Source organism: Heloderma suspectum, chromosome 7 (genome assembly GCF_057233095.1).
Source record: "Heloderma suspectum isolate Gila_16-S chromosome 7, 16-S_ref, whole genome shotgun sequence".
NCBI lineage: Eukaryota > Metazoa > Chordata > Lepidosauria > Squamata > Helodermatidae > Heloderma > Heloderma suspectum.
This window is the reverse complement of record NC_139464.1, coordinates 110,681,808-110,701,009: the sequence shown is the minus strand read 5'-3', so window position 1 is coordinate 110,701,009 and position 19,202 is coordinate 110,681,808. Positions and strand designations below refer to the sequence as shown.

At 40.5% G+C, this 19,202-nt stretch overlaps 1 protein-coding gene across 10 annotated transcripts in view; it reads left to right on the top strand.

The window, feature by feature from the left end:
- The window catches only part of PPFIBP1 (PPFIB scaffold protein 1), a 160,235-nt gene that overhangs the window by 123,842 nt on the left and 17,191 nt on the right, over window positions 1-19,202 (top strand). For all 10 annotated transcript variants that reach the window (XM_084811089.1, XM_084811088.1, XM_084811097.1 and 7 more), the window contains 7 exons: window positions 3,612-3,669; window positions 4,164-4,193; window positions 6,090-6,246; window positions 12,436-12,577; window positions 13,984-14,112; window positions 15,404-15,554; window positions 18,579-18,690. In XM_084811089.1, coding sequence (XP_084667215.1) covers window positions 3,612-3,669; window positions 4,164-4,193; window positions 6,090-6,246; window positions 12,436-12,577; window positions 13,984-14,112; window positions 15,404-15,554; window positions 18,579-18,690 — 779 coding nt within the window. The remainder of the gene's footprint in view (window positions 1-3,611; window positions 3,670-4,163; window positions 4,194-6,089; window positions 6,247-12,435; window positions 12,578-13,983; window positions 14,113-15,403; window positions 15,555-18,578; window positions 18,691-19,202) is intronic.

Genomic DNA, 19,202 nt, shown 5'->3' with positions numbered 1-19,202 from the left:
AGAACATTAAAACCACAATATAACAATACAACCACAATAAAACCTAGCAGCAGTGCAGGAGTTTAAAATACAGATTTAAAACAGCAAAGATAAAAATTTAGAAAGCTAAAATGCTAAAATGCCTGGGAAAATAAAAAGGTCTTCACCTGGCGCCGAAAGGAATACAATGTAGGCGCCAGGCGAACCTCACTAGGGAGCTCATTCCAGAGCCGGGGTGCCACAGCAAAAAAACCCTCCTCCTAGTAGCCACCTGCCTCACTTCCTTTGGCAGGGGCTCACGGAGAAGGGCCGCTGAGGATGATCTTAAGGTCCGGGCAGGCACATATGGGAGGAGGCAATCCTTCAGGTAACCTGGCCCCAAGCCATTAAGGGCTTTGAATGTTAACACCAGCACTTTGAATCGGGCCTGGAAATGGACTGGCAGCCAGTGCAGCTGGAAAAGTACTGGCGTAATATGAGCTCGCTGGCCAGTCCCTGTTAACAATCTTGCTGCCCTATTTTGGACCAGGCATAATACTAAACGATGGTTAAAGAAACTTACCTCTGGTTTGATGTGAGTTTGAATCAACCAAGAAATTAATTAACCAACCACAGTGAAGAGCATTTGCTCCCTCTCTGGAAGCTGCTATGCCTGGAGTGATAAGGAGATGGAAACAGAAAGCAGACAAGCAGCTCTAAACCTTGGTTGGCCTGTTTGGAGGCTTGGTTCAGGCAAATCATGATGTCTGAATAGAGGTAGTGATTTTGGTTCATGCCATGGCCCCACCTCCAGAAAAAGAGATTACTTCTCCCGTCAGCATTAGTCCATCTCTGCTGTTATATAAATACCCCCCAAACACACACATACACTATTATTGGGGTCCAACGGACCCCTTTAAAGTCCTATCTGGAAATAAAAAGATATGATTTGATTTCAAAATGACTCCAGTTTAACATGAAAAATTAGATTGTATTAGTATTGCATTCAGAAAACATAGTCTAGCACACAAACTTAATTTAAAATATCATGTACAGTGAGCTGTGAGTTTTGTTTGTTTTGTTAGGGACAAACAAACCTGCGACATCTGACTGGGGAAAAGATGCAACCCAGCAATTAGGCTATTCTCACTGGGCTATCAGGGATCTCTGGAGGAGAAAAGAAGAAGCAAACAAAACAGAAACCAAAAGATGCCTAGGTGAAATACTGGGCTTATAGTAAACAGTGGATGGAGTCTCTCACTCTGCCCCCCGCCCCCCAGTAATATTACAAATAAAGAATCACTCTTGCACGTTTGCAGTATGGGAGTATTAATTCATGTGTCAAGAAGATAAAGAAGCCAGCTTGGAGCAGGATTGACTCCCTAAGTTAAAATTTACTCCTGGGATCCACCAGGAGATGTTCATAACACTTTTTTTTTGTTTTTTGTTTTTTTCAAAACAGAAAGAAAATATACTTCATTGCTCTTAAGGAGGTATAACAACAAAGATGACATTTATGATACAAGCAGAATGCTATGTTATTTTCCTTCACATATTTTGAGAAGGTGCTGGGGATAGATTTGACCCCAACTCATTTATAGTTTCACTTTCCCATTCATTCCAGTAGGGGTAAATCAGCCCTCTGATAAGCTTAGTAAGTTGAATGCAATATTTTTTAAAATTAAAAATTGGTGAGTGGAGATGAAACATCACAAGACAACTCATCTCATAACTGAAGAATACATGGAGTATGAAATACTTCGGGCTGGGTAAAAAAACATTTTACAAGTACGTCCAATAACTTTTATGTTCTACAGCGACCCTACTGGGTTAGGTAGGGTTTAAGTACACAAGGCACAATGAACACTGCAATTCTGTGCATATTTACTCAGAAGTAAGTTCCACTATGTTCAGTGGGACTTACTCGCAGGTAAGTATGTGTAAAATTGTAGCCTAGATTATTCAGGATGATTACAAATGCAGCAGTGGGCAAAAGTGAAACTGAAAGCATTTATATTAGCTAATGTATCATTTTTAAATATCTTTTAAGCATGTGCATTATACTTTGATTGCAATTTTGAATTAGTTATCTTCCTCTGCCTCTTGATCAATGAAGCACTGGTTTACCTTTTGAATGACTGTTTGGCTTTTTAAGCAACACATTTTAAAATTCATTCTGAAATTAAATGCAGAACAATAGAGCATGCTTCTTGGCTGCATGGCTGCAACACCAAAGAGCCCCTGTTGTTGCATACACACAGTTCAAACACTAGGAAATTGCATGTAAGCTTTGGGTATGTAATTATAAGCATGTAGTTTGAAAATTTGAAGAACAGAAGAATTTCGGAGTTAATGTTCACTTCCAAGATTATCTGTATTGTCAACTTGAGTATAATAATTTACATGGCACTTCAGAGTGTTCAAATTACTTTGCGAATTACCTCCATAATTCTTACAACAGCCATGTAGGATAGATCAATATTGGGGTAGAACAACACACATTAGAACAAAACGCTATCGCAAAACTCTTCAGAATCCTAGCTTACTGTTCACGAACAAGCATGCTGGCATATATTGCCTAGTCACTCCCACTTGGCTCCTTCTGCCAGGGGGAGCAGCTAAATGAACCAGGAACCTATCAAGGTGAAAAAGCTTAGCATGGTATCCAAACCCTGACCCTGTCTTATGTCTCCTCTAACAAGCCACGATCTGTAAGCCAATCCTGGCTTCAAATGCTGGCTTGTTAGAGGAGAGATAAGCCATGAGCCCAAGTTTGGATGTAACTCCAGCCTTTTCCAACCTGGTGCTATCCAGATGTTTTGAACTACAACTCCCAGCATTCCTGGCCATTGTCCATGCTGAAATATCTGGAGGGCATCAGGTTGGAGAAGGCTGGTCTAAACTTTTCTGCCCTGGTAAGTTCCTTATTCAGTTAGTATCAGTTACTGATTCAGTTACTATTGGTAAAAGTTGTTACCAATAAGCCAGGATTCTGAAGAATTCTGGCTTAATCTGAATGCAGCCATTATCTCACAAACACATCTTGCCAAACACATGTTTGCCATGCGTGCGTGCACACGCATACACAAACTTGAAAAAAGTATCAATTAACTCTTCCGCATGCCTGACAATTCTCCCCTTCAAATATATCCCCTAGCCAGGCTTACTTCCAGTTTTGGAATACAAATGGGGGAAATGCGGGGGGGGGAAAAAACTGTCAGAGGGGGGATGGATTTACAGGGCTGTGTGTGTATATAGGGTAGGGGGAGAAACCCCCGTTTTTTCCTTGTAATGTCAAATCCAACCCCGTACTATTCCCATGTTGCAGATGTGGGTAAGAGATAACAGCTTGACTATAGTTACCTGCTGAGTTCATGGCAAAAGTGATATTTAAAGTGATTCTGCTATAAAAGTGATTCTGCTATAAAAGTGATTCTGCTATAATTCTCATTAATCCTGGCATCTAGTCAGATTCATACACTCTATCTTTATAGTTTAAGAAAAAAAAATCAACATTTGCTTTAACTCAGTATTTCTTTCCCTTCACCTGTCTAAAAATGTTGCAACTCATTCTAACGTTTATTCTAATTCAAGTAATGCGCTTGCGACACAAGATTCATTTCCCCCCTTTTTTAAATTGTTCTTGCTTCTAGAACTTCAGCTCTGCAAAAATCCAGCAGCTTGGGGAACTTGAAGAAAGAAGCATCTGATGTGGGTAGTCCTGTTTTTTGTGTTAACTGTTTCTTTAAAAATGCTGACCCATACTGTTCTCTCCCCCACTCCAGCTATATCCCCTGAGGTTTACTTCCCATATGCATGGTGATCACTTCATGGTTGCAGTATATAATATCAAGCAGTGACTTGCATGTGAAACAGCCTCATTTGTCTGCTCACAAATCATGGGTGGGGGTGCACATATGGGAGGAGATATGCCTTCAGATATGTATTTGGGTATCCATATGTTGAGTAAATCCTTATGGCGTGGACTCTAACCAAGTGGTATAAAATGGCTTACTCAAATAGTTTTGTCTGCACGCTCTAGAACATGCTAACATAGACTCCCCTGTATGCTGGTCTGAATATTTTACTGAATTGTGTCATAGATGACTTGAGTTAAACAAGTCTTAGATAAATTAATTGAATATCTGTTGAATAAAACATCTACTTACCTGACGTATTTAATGCTTCCAATTCTTCCCAAACAGGACAAAGAGTCTGGACACAAGCAAGAGGAGGTAACTAGAGATAGACAAATCTGTCTCTTTTGCTCTCTATAACATTTTCATATTTTCAAGCACAGGTCTGTCCTGCTGCTGCATCTGTTTGCAATTTTTTTTAATCCTCACAAAAAATCATACACATTTTTGTCTGCATGGAAATTTGTAGGTATTTTTGTACGTGATTGCCCCAATATACATTTTTTGCAAGCAAATTTTCTGAACATAGGCTGTTCTCTATGCCATTTTCAAGGTTTTGCTGATAACATTTAAAGCCCTAAGCAGCTTGGGGCCTTGATATTTGAGCGAGCTTCTCTCCCTTTATATGCCTGCCCGAGGACTGAGATCTGTTGGAGGGGCCCTCCTCTGCGTCCCACCAGTGTGAGACATACACTATGGTGGGACATGGGAGAGGGTCTTCTCTGCTTTGGCACCCTGGTTATGGAATGCCCTCTCCTTGGACCCGATTGGTGCATATGTTAGTTTCATTTTGGCACCAAGTAAAAACATGGCTTTTTACCAAAGCCTTTGAGGGCTGAATGCGTTCCCTAAAGTAGCACACTGTTTTAACTGTTTTATTGTTGTAGATGTTAATTGGTATTAGCTTATTTAATGGTTTAGTATGTTTTTAGCTGTTTAAATTATTTATTGTTTGATACTGTTTAAATTGATTTTTTCTGTACGCCGCCCTGAGATCTTAATGATATAGGGTGGGATACAAATGTTTTAAATAAATAAAAATTATAATAAATAAAGTTTTCCCTGATGTACCCGTTTTTCTATGCATTTTTTTTTAATTGGAGAGCTACATTGCAACATTTGGAGAAGGGCAGAAACTGGAGGGTAATTGCATTCCAGTTCATGTATCAATTTAAGAAGTGCACATTTGGTCAGTTCATATTAAAATGCGAGCCAAATTAACTTCTTCCCCATCCCTAGAAATAATGTGTTGCTGTGCTGTTTGTTAGTGAAGAAGTTGTGAGTGCAGTCTAGGGAAGTTAAGCACACTTGTGTCCCAGTGAAACCTGTGGAGTGTCGCTGTGCCATAGAGTACATCCTGGCTTATTTTACTTTTTTGTTGACCAACAGTAAGCCAGAATTCCCCTTTTCAGATGTAAATGGGAACTCTGCCTTAATTCAAGCCAAGAGCTTTGTCCTCAAGCCAGCAGGCAACAAGGAGGGGAGTGCTTGGCCGTGGTTTAAACCATGGTTTAGGTAGCCTTGAACAATACAGGCATTGACCCGCTTTGCATGATCACAGAGGGAAAATAAGCCACAGTGGCTTATTTTTCCTCCCCCTGCGTGGTGGTCACAAGCCATCTAATTAGCATTATTACCCTCACTGTGTGCAGGTTGTCGTGATGTCTGAACCTGGCAAGGGTGGGTGGCTGGGGTGGTTTACAAACCATCCTGAAAAGCCACCATGGCTTATTTTCCCTCCATGATCATGTGAAGCCACTCACAGACTCTCATAGCAGCAAGGTATTGTAACTTCCTAGTAGATTCCACCGTTGTACTGGCAGGCTGGTTAAAACCTGCATGCTAAACTTCCAAATTACTTAATTATTTTTTTTCTTTCTTTGGATTTTTACTTGGTGCTCTCAGAACTCACCACCCTCATTATCAGCCTTATGGGAAGCCCTTTTTATTTACTTGGTTTTCTAAGGCCTTACATTCTATGGGGTATCATTTTTATAAAAGAATTTCCATTTCAAAGCTTTCAGAATAGTTTAACAGAAGATATCACTTCTCAATCCATTTTCAAGTTTACTGTATGGTTTACCTGTCTTCTAATTAGTTGTGAACATGCTATTTTAATTTCTCACTTATCTTTCTGAGCATGCGACACTTGAGTATAACGATCTCGCAGTACAGATATAATTGACAGGTTTTGAATTTTTCTTAACCAATCAGAGCAAAGCACCCATGGAGGGTAGCAAATATGGAACCCTCCCTCCTAAATCTCCGGGTGATGAAGATGCCTTTGGGACCCGTAAAGCCCGGTCTTCATTTGGGCGAGGCTTCTTCAAGATCAAAAGTAACAAAAGGACAGCGAGCGCACCTAACTTGGGTAGGTTCAGTAAAGGCTGAGGTCTAGTTTTTCCACTGTATCTATCTAAACTAATAGGCAACAGGGAAAGATATTCTCTACTATAATACTTGTGTTTGTCATTAAAAACAACAACAACAACAAATCATGAAGAAGCAGGCATTGCATAAACAATAAAACCTTTCATGAATAGAGAGCAAAACTTTAATTGCTGTGGATTCTGGTACCTGGGAAAGTAAAGTGGCATATGCATTCTGTTGTCTACCTCAAGTGCTTCTGCATGTTAATTTCAAGCACAACTTCCGGTACATGTTTCAGATAGAATCTGTTGTGTGGCCTACATGCATAATTCACATGCCAGTATGGGCTGGCTGTGCTGCCTTGCCACTGCAAAAAGGGCCAAGGAGTTCATGTAGGTAGGATATATTTGTAGATCATATAACATGTTTTAAGTGCAATGGAGTGGGTACTGCACAGGCCTGAAATTCAGCCCCATCCTTCCTTTTATAAAGGCTGTACACTCCCAAGTCCCTAAAAGCCAAAGTTGGGAGCTGTCAGAAATGGATCGTTCTTCTCCTTTGCAATCAACACCACAAGGAGACAAAGCTTTAGGGTAATACTACTTTATTTTGCTGGAGACTAGCCTCTCTACAGATTCCAGGAAGCTCTCAGACTGCTTCAGGCCCCTAAACAACTAATCTGTGTTCACTAATTCGAGGAGACGAACCAGAGGGTAGTGAAGTTGCCGACAGTTTGGGCGTGAACTTCATGGCCAGGCTTGCTTCGCAGTGATGCTCCCTTCTATGTTGGCTTCTGAGAGTGGCTATCCTGGCAGAGCGCCTGAGCCCTGCCCCTAACTTTTCCCGCTTTGCTTGCGACGCGCTCTAGCATCTCTCAAGTCACGCCCCTCTTCCTCCTCCTCGGAAACTTGAGTTTTTATGGTGGAGGGAGGGGGCAGGAACTCAGCCTGGGTCATCTGTTTGTCAAGGCCTTCGGAGGAATCTCTACCAGAATCTTGGCTTACTAGGGAGGGTCCCTCCCCTGGGCTCTGATCTAGGTGTTCCAACTCTGATTCAGAATCGGAGCTGTCAGACATTTCAAAGTGCTTAGACTCATCCCTGACAGGAGCCTTGTGCCCCCTCCCAATTTCTTATCTCCCAGTCAAACCATGGTTTTATTTGTTTGTTTGTTTGTTTGTTTGTTTATTACCCCCCAATAGCCAAAGCTCTCTGGGTGGTTTACAAAGATTAAACACATTTAAAAATACATTAAATGAGTCTCTGAATATTGTGGTGACAGAAAGGAATGATGAGGTAAGGGCAAACTTAGCAGTGGGCTTTGCAGAGATAGCAGAGGAAATTTCCAGCCACTTCCTTCATAACATCACTATGAAAAGCGAAGTGTGGCTTAGCGTTATGTGCAAATGCATGTCTTTACACGTCTCCGTGGAAGCAAAATAACAATCTCCTAACTTGGTTGCAAAACAAATGTTATCACAATCTATTGGTGCCTTTAGTGAGTTTTGCTGCTTCAGCCCACCCAGTGGTTGCGTCCCAAGAACCATAGGGTTCCATAAGTCAATCTGATATACTGCATTTTATAAAAGATGACATTGTTTATATCTGCCCTAATTTTGTATTGCATACATAATTCATATTTAATTCCTAATGTCTGCATAAATATAGTTAATTAAAATAGCTATTAGTGTAATTAAAATACCTGCTGGGTTCGTAAACATGAGTGGCTATTTACAAGCCTGGTCCAGCTCCCTTTCATAGTAGATGTGAAGATAAAATGAGATTATGATATATAGTAACCCACAGGTAAGTTATTTAAATAGTAGGAAATAGGTCATGGCAGTGGAATAGATACTGCAAAATTTTGATAAGGCAAAAATGGATATTGCAGCCTCCTTCTGCAATATGGGGTCATAAATACTGGCCTACCTTACAGGGCTGTTGTTGCTATTACTAAGATAATGAAGCATTTTGAGCACACTCTAAAGTAATATATAAATACAAAGCAGTACAAAAGTAATTATTGTACATTGTTCCTTCCTGCCATTTAGGCAGATCCAAAAACATAATTGTTTGGTATGAGCAACTGAATGTTTGATCATTCTAATATGACCCATTTGTATGTTAGCTGTGTGTGTTTTGCATGCACCTTTTTTGGGTACTGTTCTCCCCTTGTCTTGCCGCTGTTAAGTGTTGATATGTCTTATCTTGTTGTCCCGGGTCCGTTCCTCCCCCTTGTGCTGCCTGTGGTTCTGTGCGCTATTTGGATGCCTGAAGATCGCAGTCGAAGTGCCAGTGCACCTATCTTAGGTACGGTAGACCTGCATGCGTTCTCTGGGCCATGTTGCGAAGCCCACTAACGCTGAGCCATGGCCATGCAGGGCACTAAAGCAAGGAACTCTGTGCTAGAATGTTCATCCATCTCTTTGCATTTCATTTATTTTCATTTTTCATGCATACTGCTAAAAGCCTGCTGCATTGTTTCATCGTGATAACCCACACTGACAAGAAGTATCATAGAAAGAGATTACGACATTCCAGATGCAAGCACTAAAGCCCAAGAATTGCAGTGTCTATATATGTTTGGTATTAACATGATGCAGTTTTGCCTAGGGGCCAGCCTTGGCATAAACCAGGTGCTTCAGGCATCAGACTCCTGAGAAGGTGCCACCTTTTACGCTCCCAACCTATATCTCCATGTTGTAATTAAATAAAATGAGAGGAAGCCCAATGTTCCATATTCAGCAATCCAGTTCCACGGTACAGCCCATTTAGTTTGATACTTTCTTCCCATGGGGAAGGTTGCAGACTGAGCTCTCTGCGTAGTGTAATAAATGAAGAGACTGAGTGGAAAAAAACAGTGGAACATGTTTCCAAGCATAATATTTAGGATTGGAACACAAGAATTAGAGGAGTGAGAGAGATAATCCAAGCAATGAAGAATATATGCGTTGTAACGTAGCATCCTTTCATGTAATCAAAGCAACCTGCTGTGACTTCTGCTGTATAGTTTCTCTTATGTATCAAGAACTCTTTTGTTTTTTGAAAAAAAGCACACCCCAAACAACAGCGTTTCGTCACCTACTTTGGCTAACTTGATAGCCATAGCATAATTCACTTTTGGCCACTGCTGTTTGCTACTTTTTAATATGGTCACTCTCTCACCATTGCTTTTGAGCATACAGCGAGTTCACACATTTATGTTTAGGTATACAGATAAGTGTACACTTGAAAAGGTGAAGTGTGATCAAGAAGCTGGGACAAATGGGCTTGCAAATGAGCCTATATCATTTGCATGTGCATGTTAGGATTGGCTGCAGCTCTGTCAAGTGCTGTTCCAGTGGCAAACCTGAGATTGCTGTTGTGTAATGTGGGAAGAGGAACTTGGCTTTTTTTTTTTGCTCCCCTATTTGTATGGCACTTGCTGGCACATCTCTGCTGAATCACTGCATTGCAAACGTATCCGTAATTCATGTGGGGCAATGGGGAGGGGTAGAAATGTATATTTTAACTCATGTAAAGGTGGCGTCTTGCTTGCCAAGTCCAATGTGGGGGAAGCAGTTGTGATACTTTTATAAATTATCTATTGGGACAAAGGCAAATATTCAGTGACTACTTGCATTTTTCTGGTCCTGGATGACTTTGCTGAGGCTAGACCAACATTGTTGTTAAAGATAATATTTTTTGTGTTTTAATGTGTTTTATTGTTCTGATCTATTTTAAATTTTGTAAGTTTCCTTGAGTGCCAGTTTCAGTAAAAAGGCGGGATATAAATCAAATAAATAAATAACCTTTTAACATCACCCTTCAGCTTACATCAAAGAAAAAACACAATACAGTTAGAAACAGACAATATCAGTACAAATTTAAAACCATGTGGTTTAAAAGCAGTTCAAACAAATAAACACCCAATTTAAACCAGCAGCAGAAACTATGAGTGGAAGCCTGGACTCTCACGGAAGCTGCCTGTAAATGCCTGGAAGCATTAGAGCTATGGTGCTACCGTCACATGCTTAGAATATCTTGGACACATTATGTAACAAATAACACCATAATTCAGAGAATGAGAACGACCAAAGAAATGCAGAAATGTGTAAGAGAAAAGAAGCCATCATATGTCGGTCATATAATGCGTAATGAGAAATAATCAGCTTTTACAACACATAATACAAGGCAAAGTGGAGGCAAAAAGAGGACCTGGATGAAGTAGGACATCATGGTCTGGAATTTTGAGACAGTGGACAGGAGTGACATTGACTTCTTTATTTTGAACAGCAGTAAATAAGTTTATGTGGGTCAGAGTGATCGCCAGCGTCCAATGAGGATACAGCACAGAAGCAGATACTATAATTTATATAGTATAGTTAAACTGTCCAGAGAGCTTTGGCTATGGGGCGGTATAGAAATGATGATGATGATAATTTAAAAGCCTGTTGACACAAAAATGTTTCTGTCTAAAAGACAGCAAAGAGGGAGCCCAATGAATATCCTTCAGGAGGATTTTCCAGAGCCGTAGTACCACCACAGAAAAGGTCCTGTTGCTTTTGGAGGATGGATTCCTAAGATGGAATTCCTAAGATGAATGGATTGGTGTGGTTTTCAGACTGCATCAATCCATCTGATGAGAAACACCTATGTGCCGACTAAGAAAATCCTGTGTGGGGTTGCAGAAGATTCTGGGGATATTCTAGGGCAGGGGTGGGCAACTTGTGGGCCTTCAGATGTTTTGGCCAACAACTCCCCTCAGCCCTAGCCAGCATAGCCAATGGTGAGGGATGATGGACGTTTTAGGCCGACATCTGGAGGGCCACAAGTTGCCCACCCCTGTTCTAGGGCATACTCCCTTTATGCATGCACCAGTTAGGTTTTGCCATCACCCCATTCAAACCAAGGATGCAGCCTAGAACAAATCTTGTAAATGCACCTTCCAGAGGAAGAGGACTAATTGTGGACTTTTGTTCACTGTTCGTGATGTTTCCATTGAGAAATTCTTGGAAGTTCTATGAAACTCCAGAGTTACTTTAATAGAAGCACCAGGTTAGGGTGTATTATCTTCAATGCTTCCTTCAACTGTTGTTTTCTTTAGGAAGTTCTAACAGTTTTTAAAATGATTTATAAAAATAATTAAAGACAGAACATGTATTTTTTTCAGTTTCTCCAAATTTCAGTTTCCCCAAAGAGTGTTGATGCTGTTAAATCAGAACACAACATTTCATTAACCTTTTTATACCTGGTAAAACTGCCATGAGATTCTAACCCTTGGTATCTCTCACTTTGTCTCTGCAGGTGCAGTTTTGGCAAAAACAGGGCAATTGAATTTTCAACATTAGATTAGACCATTTACAACTGTTTTCAGGTGCTGAGAGAGTGCAAGAGTAAAAATTTGAACTTCATGATGTTTTGCAACACCCATAAGGCACTTTTTCACATAATAGAATTAAGAGCAGCTTCCTGAGCCATCACAGAGTTTTTTGGCCTCTCATAGAACATCTAAAAGTATATTCTAATTAGTTTATTTCATGTTTGGTCATGGAATTTGCTTTGCATATTTCAGAAATAACTACCTATAAATCTGAAAAGGGTTTGTCTGTCCCCCGACTACCACACTACAACTAACTATACAAAATTGGCACACTATTACCAAGAGTGCCATGACGGAACAGCGAATGTCCAAAATGTTAAGATGGCTGACAGTTGCAAGGGAAAGTTATCAACCCCTTGAACAACTGGAGTTAACCCTACTGATTGTTGACAACAACCAGAAGCTGACTGTCCACATTTACTGATTCCTGAACATTTCATCTGATATATGAGGGATTATCAACACAGTTGTTGGCAGTCTTTGCCTTCTGGAAATTCATAGTAAGCTATACACTTTTTTAACCACAGGTTTGCCTTAGGGCTATATTTGGTACATCAAATGTAGCTGTAATAGACGGGGCTTGGATAAAGGCCAACCTAACACAGATAATCTGGTATGGATATATTAATAAATTCTTTAACTGAATTATGTTTTATAAGTGCCAAGTAAATGGAACATACAGCAAAATTACCTCTCTTTCACTCTACTTAACATCAACAAAATGGCTTTTAGCCAAGGTTATTTCACAAATCAGAAAGGGACACTTAAAGTAAGTCAAATTTAAGAAGTATAACTTTTCATAGTTAATTGAGGTTTGCTTTTCTTTAATAGCGGAGACGGAAAAAGGATCTGCAGACCACCTAGATCTGGCTGGCTTGCCTCCTCAACCAAAAGTTATAGAAGGCGGGCCTCTGACTCCACCCTCTCCCGACTCTAAAAAGAAAGCCAGAGGAATCAAGAAATTGTTTGGAAGGTAACCAGGATATAACTCTACTTAACATCATAAATGGGTTGAATTACCAGAGGTTTGCGCCCAGCCAGGTTTCCCCTTTGAGGGCTGGTGTGGATTTCATGCTGGGAATTTCTTAGCTGTGATTAAGAGATGGGGAATGGGTCATGGAACTGCATGCTCCCTCTCCCAGCTATTTACTTTTTGGCATGAATATCCCACCCAAACCTCTAAGTGGTCAATGTTACATCAACATTTAGAGCAGTGTCCCGGTTTCCACTTAATCGAGATGTGCTAACCTCTGGTTAAGAGGAAATCCTGATTACTGTTGTTGATGGTTAACCTTGATAAAGTTGGGTGAGAAGAATTTGTTCCAGAGAAGGGATAGTTTGGGGACAGAGCAAGGGTGGGCAACTTCCAGAAGTCCAGGGGCCATTTGTGACCCCCAGATACCCGGCACGGACCGCAATCCGTGGAGCAACTGGAAAAAAGCACAAAAAGCACCAGTTTGCTGCTGACAAACCACTACCAAGTTTCCGAGCTAAATTTAACCCCTTGGTGTTCCATCACAGCTACGGATTGCCCAAAGAGCCAAATTTAGCTAGGAAACAAGCTGTTTGGGCACCTTGCAGCTGCTACAGATGCCATTTTTGCCTCCCCAAAAGATAATTTGTTTTAGAATTTTTTGGTGGTGATGGGGGGCAGAGGTGGCTGCATGCAGCCCGTGGATAGAGAGTGCACAGTTCTGTGGCCCACTTCGCATATTTTAATTACAGGAGATTCCCAGTGCTACGTCTGCCCTGGCACTGTGTCCCCCAGTCCAAAATCAGTGCTTTGAAAGTATTTGCTAAAGTGGTATTGAAATGTTACAGATAAATTTTACAGAAGCCGTTCACTTGGTAGTGACTCAGTGCTGTTAATGGCTGAGTAGCATTTTACCTTACATGACAAGGTTAATTTTGCTGCCAGTCCTAAATCTTCTTCAGTGCGATCGAATGCACATGTTCCCTTTTTTGTGGTTCTCCGGCACCTTTACCCTCTGGTACACGCTCTCCCAGTCCTCTGTTTCCTCAGCTTTCACACCTGCAAACTAGTCATAATATGGAACCCAGCACCTACAGATATAGATATAGATTTAAATGGTTGTGAGACGACAGTGCAGTTGGAAAGCCGTAGTTGTACATTGCGGATTGGTTTATTACTCTCCAACCGCTATCTCCTCTAAGCTGGTTTTACATTTCGGTTCTCACAGAACTGTAAATCCCAGCGATAGTGCTGTTGCCTTTGCAGCCTGCTTGTGTGTGGCGGGCCACTGTGTGAAACAGGAGGCTGTACTAGGTGGGCTCTCGGTCTGATCCAGGACGGCTGCTCTCGTGTTCTGATACTCCCTCCATCTCTTACTCTGTCCCCCTTCCCTGGCCTTTTCTCAGACTCAGAAGAAGCCAGTCTACTACGTTCCATCCAGATGACGTGACAGAGACAGAGTTCAAAAGAGGAGGAACAAGAGCAACCGCAGGACCGCGACTGGGCTGGTCGAGAGACCTTGGGCAATCGAATAAGTAAGAGACAGGCACTGAGCTAGCACGGGAAATACTTCCCGTCTTTTTGCTTTTTCTATCACGATCATGAATGCAGCTGGAGAAGTTGTACTGGATGCAATATGAAGTGATTGACTGACGAACAACGTGGGAAATAGTTTAGATTTAGGGTAGCGTAAACAGTTTGCCTAAATGTTTTGAAGGAGAGAAGTTTCCCTGTGCTTTTTGGGATTGTGGCAAATATACCTTTCCCCTAATCTATTCTAAGATTTAAAATGCATAACCAACGTGTTTGGGTAAGGGGCTGATACTGCCAGAATCAAAGAACCTCATGTCTGGACCTGTAACTGAGGTGCCATATCTAAAGTGAAATCCCACACTTTTCGCCCAAACACATGTGTAACAGTTCAAGGACTGTATGTGTATATGTAGAAACTGAATAGGCTCCCTTGTCTTGTTTGTCTACCTGTTGACCCATATCAGAGCATTTTCTAAGAATGTGGGTGGGATGATGCTGTGTTGGGTTTTTTAATGGATGTTTTCTGTGGTCATCATGGATAAATTGTGACTTCAGCTTCACTTTATCCATGCTGAATTTTCAACTGCAGCTAAGGGGCTACATCCAGAGTCATATAACTGGACTTCTACTTGAGCAACTGGACTTTCTCTTCTCCTCCTCCCCCCCTTGCAGCCCCTGTGTGCCGCCCCACCCAGTCTGCTGTAGAGGGTCCCCAACCACTAGAGCACTTGGGGAGTATAGAGGGAAGGGGGGAATCTGTTCCACCAAGGGTGTCCATTCCGCAGGTGGATAAACATCATTGGATACAATGCAAGGACTCCATATTACAACTTACATTGTATGTAAACCCGTATTGGGAAAACATGATGTCAGAAGGCACTAACTTGAGAGCTATACCATGACAAATCTCATTATTTCACAACAGATTGACAAGTATATAATTGGAATGTATGTAGATGTGTGACTGTGTTAAACCGTGTGTCATGAGACTATTTTTGATTTCTGTGTTACCACTTCATCATGGTCCATTCTCTTTCCACATCAGAAATATCTGTAAATAGCAAACATGTGGGTCAAAAGTAAGAACATGGATTGGGCAACAGATGGTATTACTTTCAGAAGCATGGCTTATTTTTGCATGTTACCAATGCAGTGTAGGATGGGATTCCATGGAAGTGACTCTCATGCCACAATGGCAACCCATGAGTTGGGTCTAAGTTACATTCTTTAAATGTATCTTTTTCTCTAAAGTGTCAATTTGGAAATATTGAGGTTTTTTCCTCCCAATTTTAGTGATTTGGATATGCCATTTGCCAAATGGACAAAGGAGCAAGTTTGCAACTGGCTTCAGGAGCAGGGCTTGGGTTCTTACATAAGTAATGGCAAACACTGGATACTTTCTGGTCAGACTCTCTTGCAAGCTTCTCAGACTGATTTGGAGAAGGTAAGTATTTGAGTGACATACCTGCTCCAGGTATCACATATGCAAGTTGAGTGACAGTTACAATAAAATGTTGTTAAGTAATGGGTGATTTACCTAATCATATTTGTTAAAGGATGGCTACAATAGCATATGGTATCTGTTTCACAGAAGACACCTATAATGGATTGGGCCTTTTTGCCACATTGAAGCATTAGCTGCCAGCAAAAACAAGCTTGCCCTAAGAATATGCAGTGCTAATGCCAACACCAGCTTTTTCCAAGCTCTTTTTCATTTAAAAACCAGAGCTGAACATTGTTGTTTTTTTTTTAAGTGGTGTGTCACTTTTCTCAAGATGATGTACTTTAAAATACTTGTTTCTTTAAAAGAATTGATGTAAGACCATACACCAGGAAAATGTGAATGAGAAGTATAAAAAGTGCAGTCTTCTTTTCAATGGAAATGAAACACACTTTTGTTGTAGAATAAAGCTCGGGACGTGATAGAGAAATTAAAGGTGCAATCATATGCCCACTTGCCTATACATACTTACCTGGAAGTAAGTCCTATTTAAGTGGGGCTTACTTCTGAGTAAATGTGTATAGGATTGTACTGGCAGTTTTCCATTTTTAATAATACAGGTAATATCAAGAATAGTATTGTGTGGGAGACATGTAATGCTTATATACAAGGAGTATTCATCCAGATCACTTCACATAATAAGAAAGAAAGTACATAATAAAAATAGGCTGGATCTGATTAAAAAAAGATTCAAAAATTTAGAACTTTAATACAAAGCAACACTTGATTTTTGAACACAATCAGAATTAGAAACTATTAGAGCACAACTGAATTGGAGTGCAGAAGTGAGCAAGGCAGTAAGTTTTACCAAACAGGTATTGTGAAGAAATGTCCTGTATATAACTGTTGTTATGCAATGTTTACTGTGTGTGGCCTCTGTGAGGCTACAGTGTATCTGAGTAGGTCTGAGGCCTTCGTTTCTTACTGTCAAAGGCCTGTGTAGTAGTTGCTTAGTGATGTTCTGAAGGGGGAGAGAGAGACAATCACTTTGAATATTGTTAGATGGAGTCTGGATCAGGTAAATTTCTGATTGGTTCGGGATTCTAGCTAGGTGGAAAAGAGCGGTTGGGAAATGAGAGTTAAGGTATGGCAGTTGATAGTGGAGTCAGTCTGTGGAGGTTGAGGGTCTGCTGGTTGGTGTGTGGTGTTTTAAAAACAGTGAAAAGAAACGGTGAAAGCTGAGAGGAAAGTGTATAGTTATGGCCTGAATATTAAGCTGTTACTTCTCTGTGGGATAACTATACATGGCTGGTGAAGATCAGGTGTAGGGAGCAGGTGGCTGTGTTAGGCCTGGAGGTTGCCCTAAGATCTTTCCAGAAGAAGATTATACAAGAAGGTGCTAAAAACCAAGACAAACTGTTCAAGCAGCCAGAAATGCAACAGGAAGAGTTTTAGTATCAGAAGAAGATTGTACCCAGAAGCTGGACCTGGTTGTAAGTGCATTTGGCTGAGATGGAGGTCTGAGGTAAAAGAAGTTGTTAAGAGGTTTGTAGCAGCAACAATGTGTCCGGAGTCCTTAAGAAATGTTACTAAGTACTCTTTTGAAAACCTCAAAGTAAATATTAATAATCTCTTACGTACAAATATCCCTTCAATAAATTACTTGTTTAATAGTTCATCTTGCCTCTCGTGTTGGTGTCCATCTCACGCCTAAGCCTCTTATGCCAGGCTACTAGGAGGTTTTAAAGTATTTTAACAGAATTGATGGCTGAGGAAAAGGGTCAGCTTGTAGAACTCTGAGTTATAGTGGCAGAGAGTTCCTTAGGCCCCGAAATATAAGCATTTGCTATAAATCAGAAACCGTAGAGGTGGGATTGGCCAGTGAAGGAGCAGTTTCCCTCATAGGTGGTGGCTGTGCTGAGGAGAAGGAATCCCCCATAGGTATACTTTGAGAACAGCAATAAAGGAGATAAAGTATTAGCACATTATGTCACAAAAGTGCAAAAGAAGAGATTGATATCACAAATAATATCTTGGGGGCAGGGGAAGAACACAAAAATTAACATAAAGGAAAATCTTATAAACGAATGTGTATGTTTGTATGAGTGCTTATATAAACGAGACAATCCTAGTGGTGATATAGCACAATTTTTTCAAAAGACAAATTTACTAGCAATGTCTGCAGCAGACAAAATGATACTGAATGCTCCAATAAAAAAGAAGAAATGTAAGATATAGTAAGAAATTTAAAACCTAATAAATCCCCAGGACTTGATGGCCTTTGAGCAAAATTTTATAAGCATTGTAGAGGTCGTAATTCAACTTTATATTTTCTGTTTAATGAATGTTTTCATACTCATAAGATATCAATGACGCTGGGTTGGATCCAGACTTAGTCATGTTTTGACTAGACCCATTTAAATCAATGGTACTTAAGTTGTTAATGATTTAAGGCCCCTTAAATTCAGTGGATCTACTCAAGGCCTCACTAAGTTTGGATTCAACCTATGAACTGAGGCAAAAGGGGTCTTAATTAATAAACCTGAAAAAGACCCCACTTCAGTAAATTTGTATAGGCCAATTTTGCTTTTAAATTAAGATTATAAAAATGTCCTGGGAGAAAGTCCCATTGAAGTCAATGGGGCTTACGTCTGAGTGGATGTGTATAGGATTGCATTGTAAGTAGACAGTTCTAGGAGAGTCTATTCTTCATTATTGAAAGTTATCTAAAACAGGATCAATTGTAGCTTAAATGTATTAAAAGCTTTTGAGTGCATTGAATGGCAATATTTATTTTTTACTTTAAAATGTAATATTGATGGACATTTCCTTGAATGCATTAAAGCAATCTATAGTATACTAATGGCAAAAATACAAATAAATAGATGACTATTGCATAAATTTCATCGTTATAGCGGTATTCAACAAAGTTGCCCATTATTTGCATTCCTGGTTGTTTTAAGTATTAAGACTTTGACAGAGAATATAGGTATCTTTAAAAGAATATGTTTTGTGTCCCATATGTAGGAACTTGGAATAAAGCATTCACTGCATCGGAAAAAACTTCAGCTTGCGCTTCAGGCATTAGGGTCAGAAGAAGAGAACAACCATGGGAAGCTGGATTACAACTGGGTTACAAGTAAATTGCCCACCCTTTTTTGCCACGTCACCCTGATCTAATGAGGAGTTCGTTCATTCATATATAAATATAAATATAAATAAATAAATAAATAAATATTGGGCTTGGCCTCCCAGCTGAGCAGAGCAGAGCAAGCTGCTCCAGCTGGTCCAGGGACTACAGACGCAGGCAAGCTCCCAGAGAGCGAGCGAACAGAGCGAGCGAACAGGGGGAGCAAACAGGAGTTTTAACTAACTTTTTTCCATTTATTTGTCTTGTAACACACACTTTCACACCAGTGGGACTCTGCTTTTAACCTCTACTGAGTAGAGGAACAGGCACAGGCTAGTCTAGAACAATCACAAAGCTAGACACAAAAAGGGAAAAGAGGCTATGGAAGGACAAGACTCTCCAGTGGTGGTGACCTACAAGGTGTGTGCAATGTTTGTTTTCTTGCCTGAGAACAACATGGCCTACACCTGCAACAAGTGCAAGTTGATCACGCTGCTGGAGGAAAAAGTAAGTGGACTGGA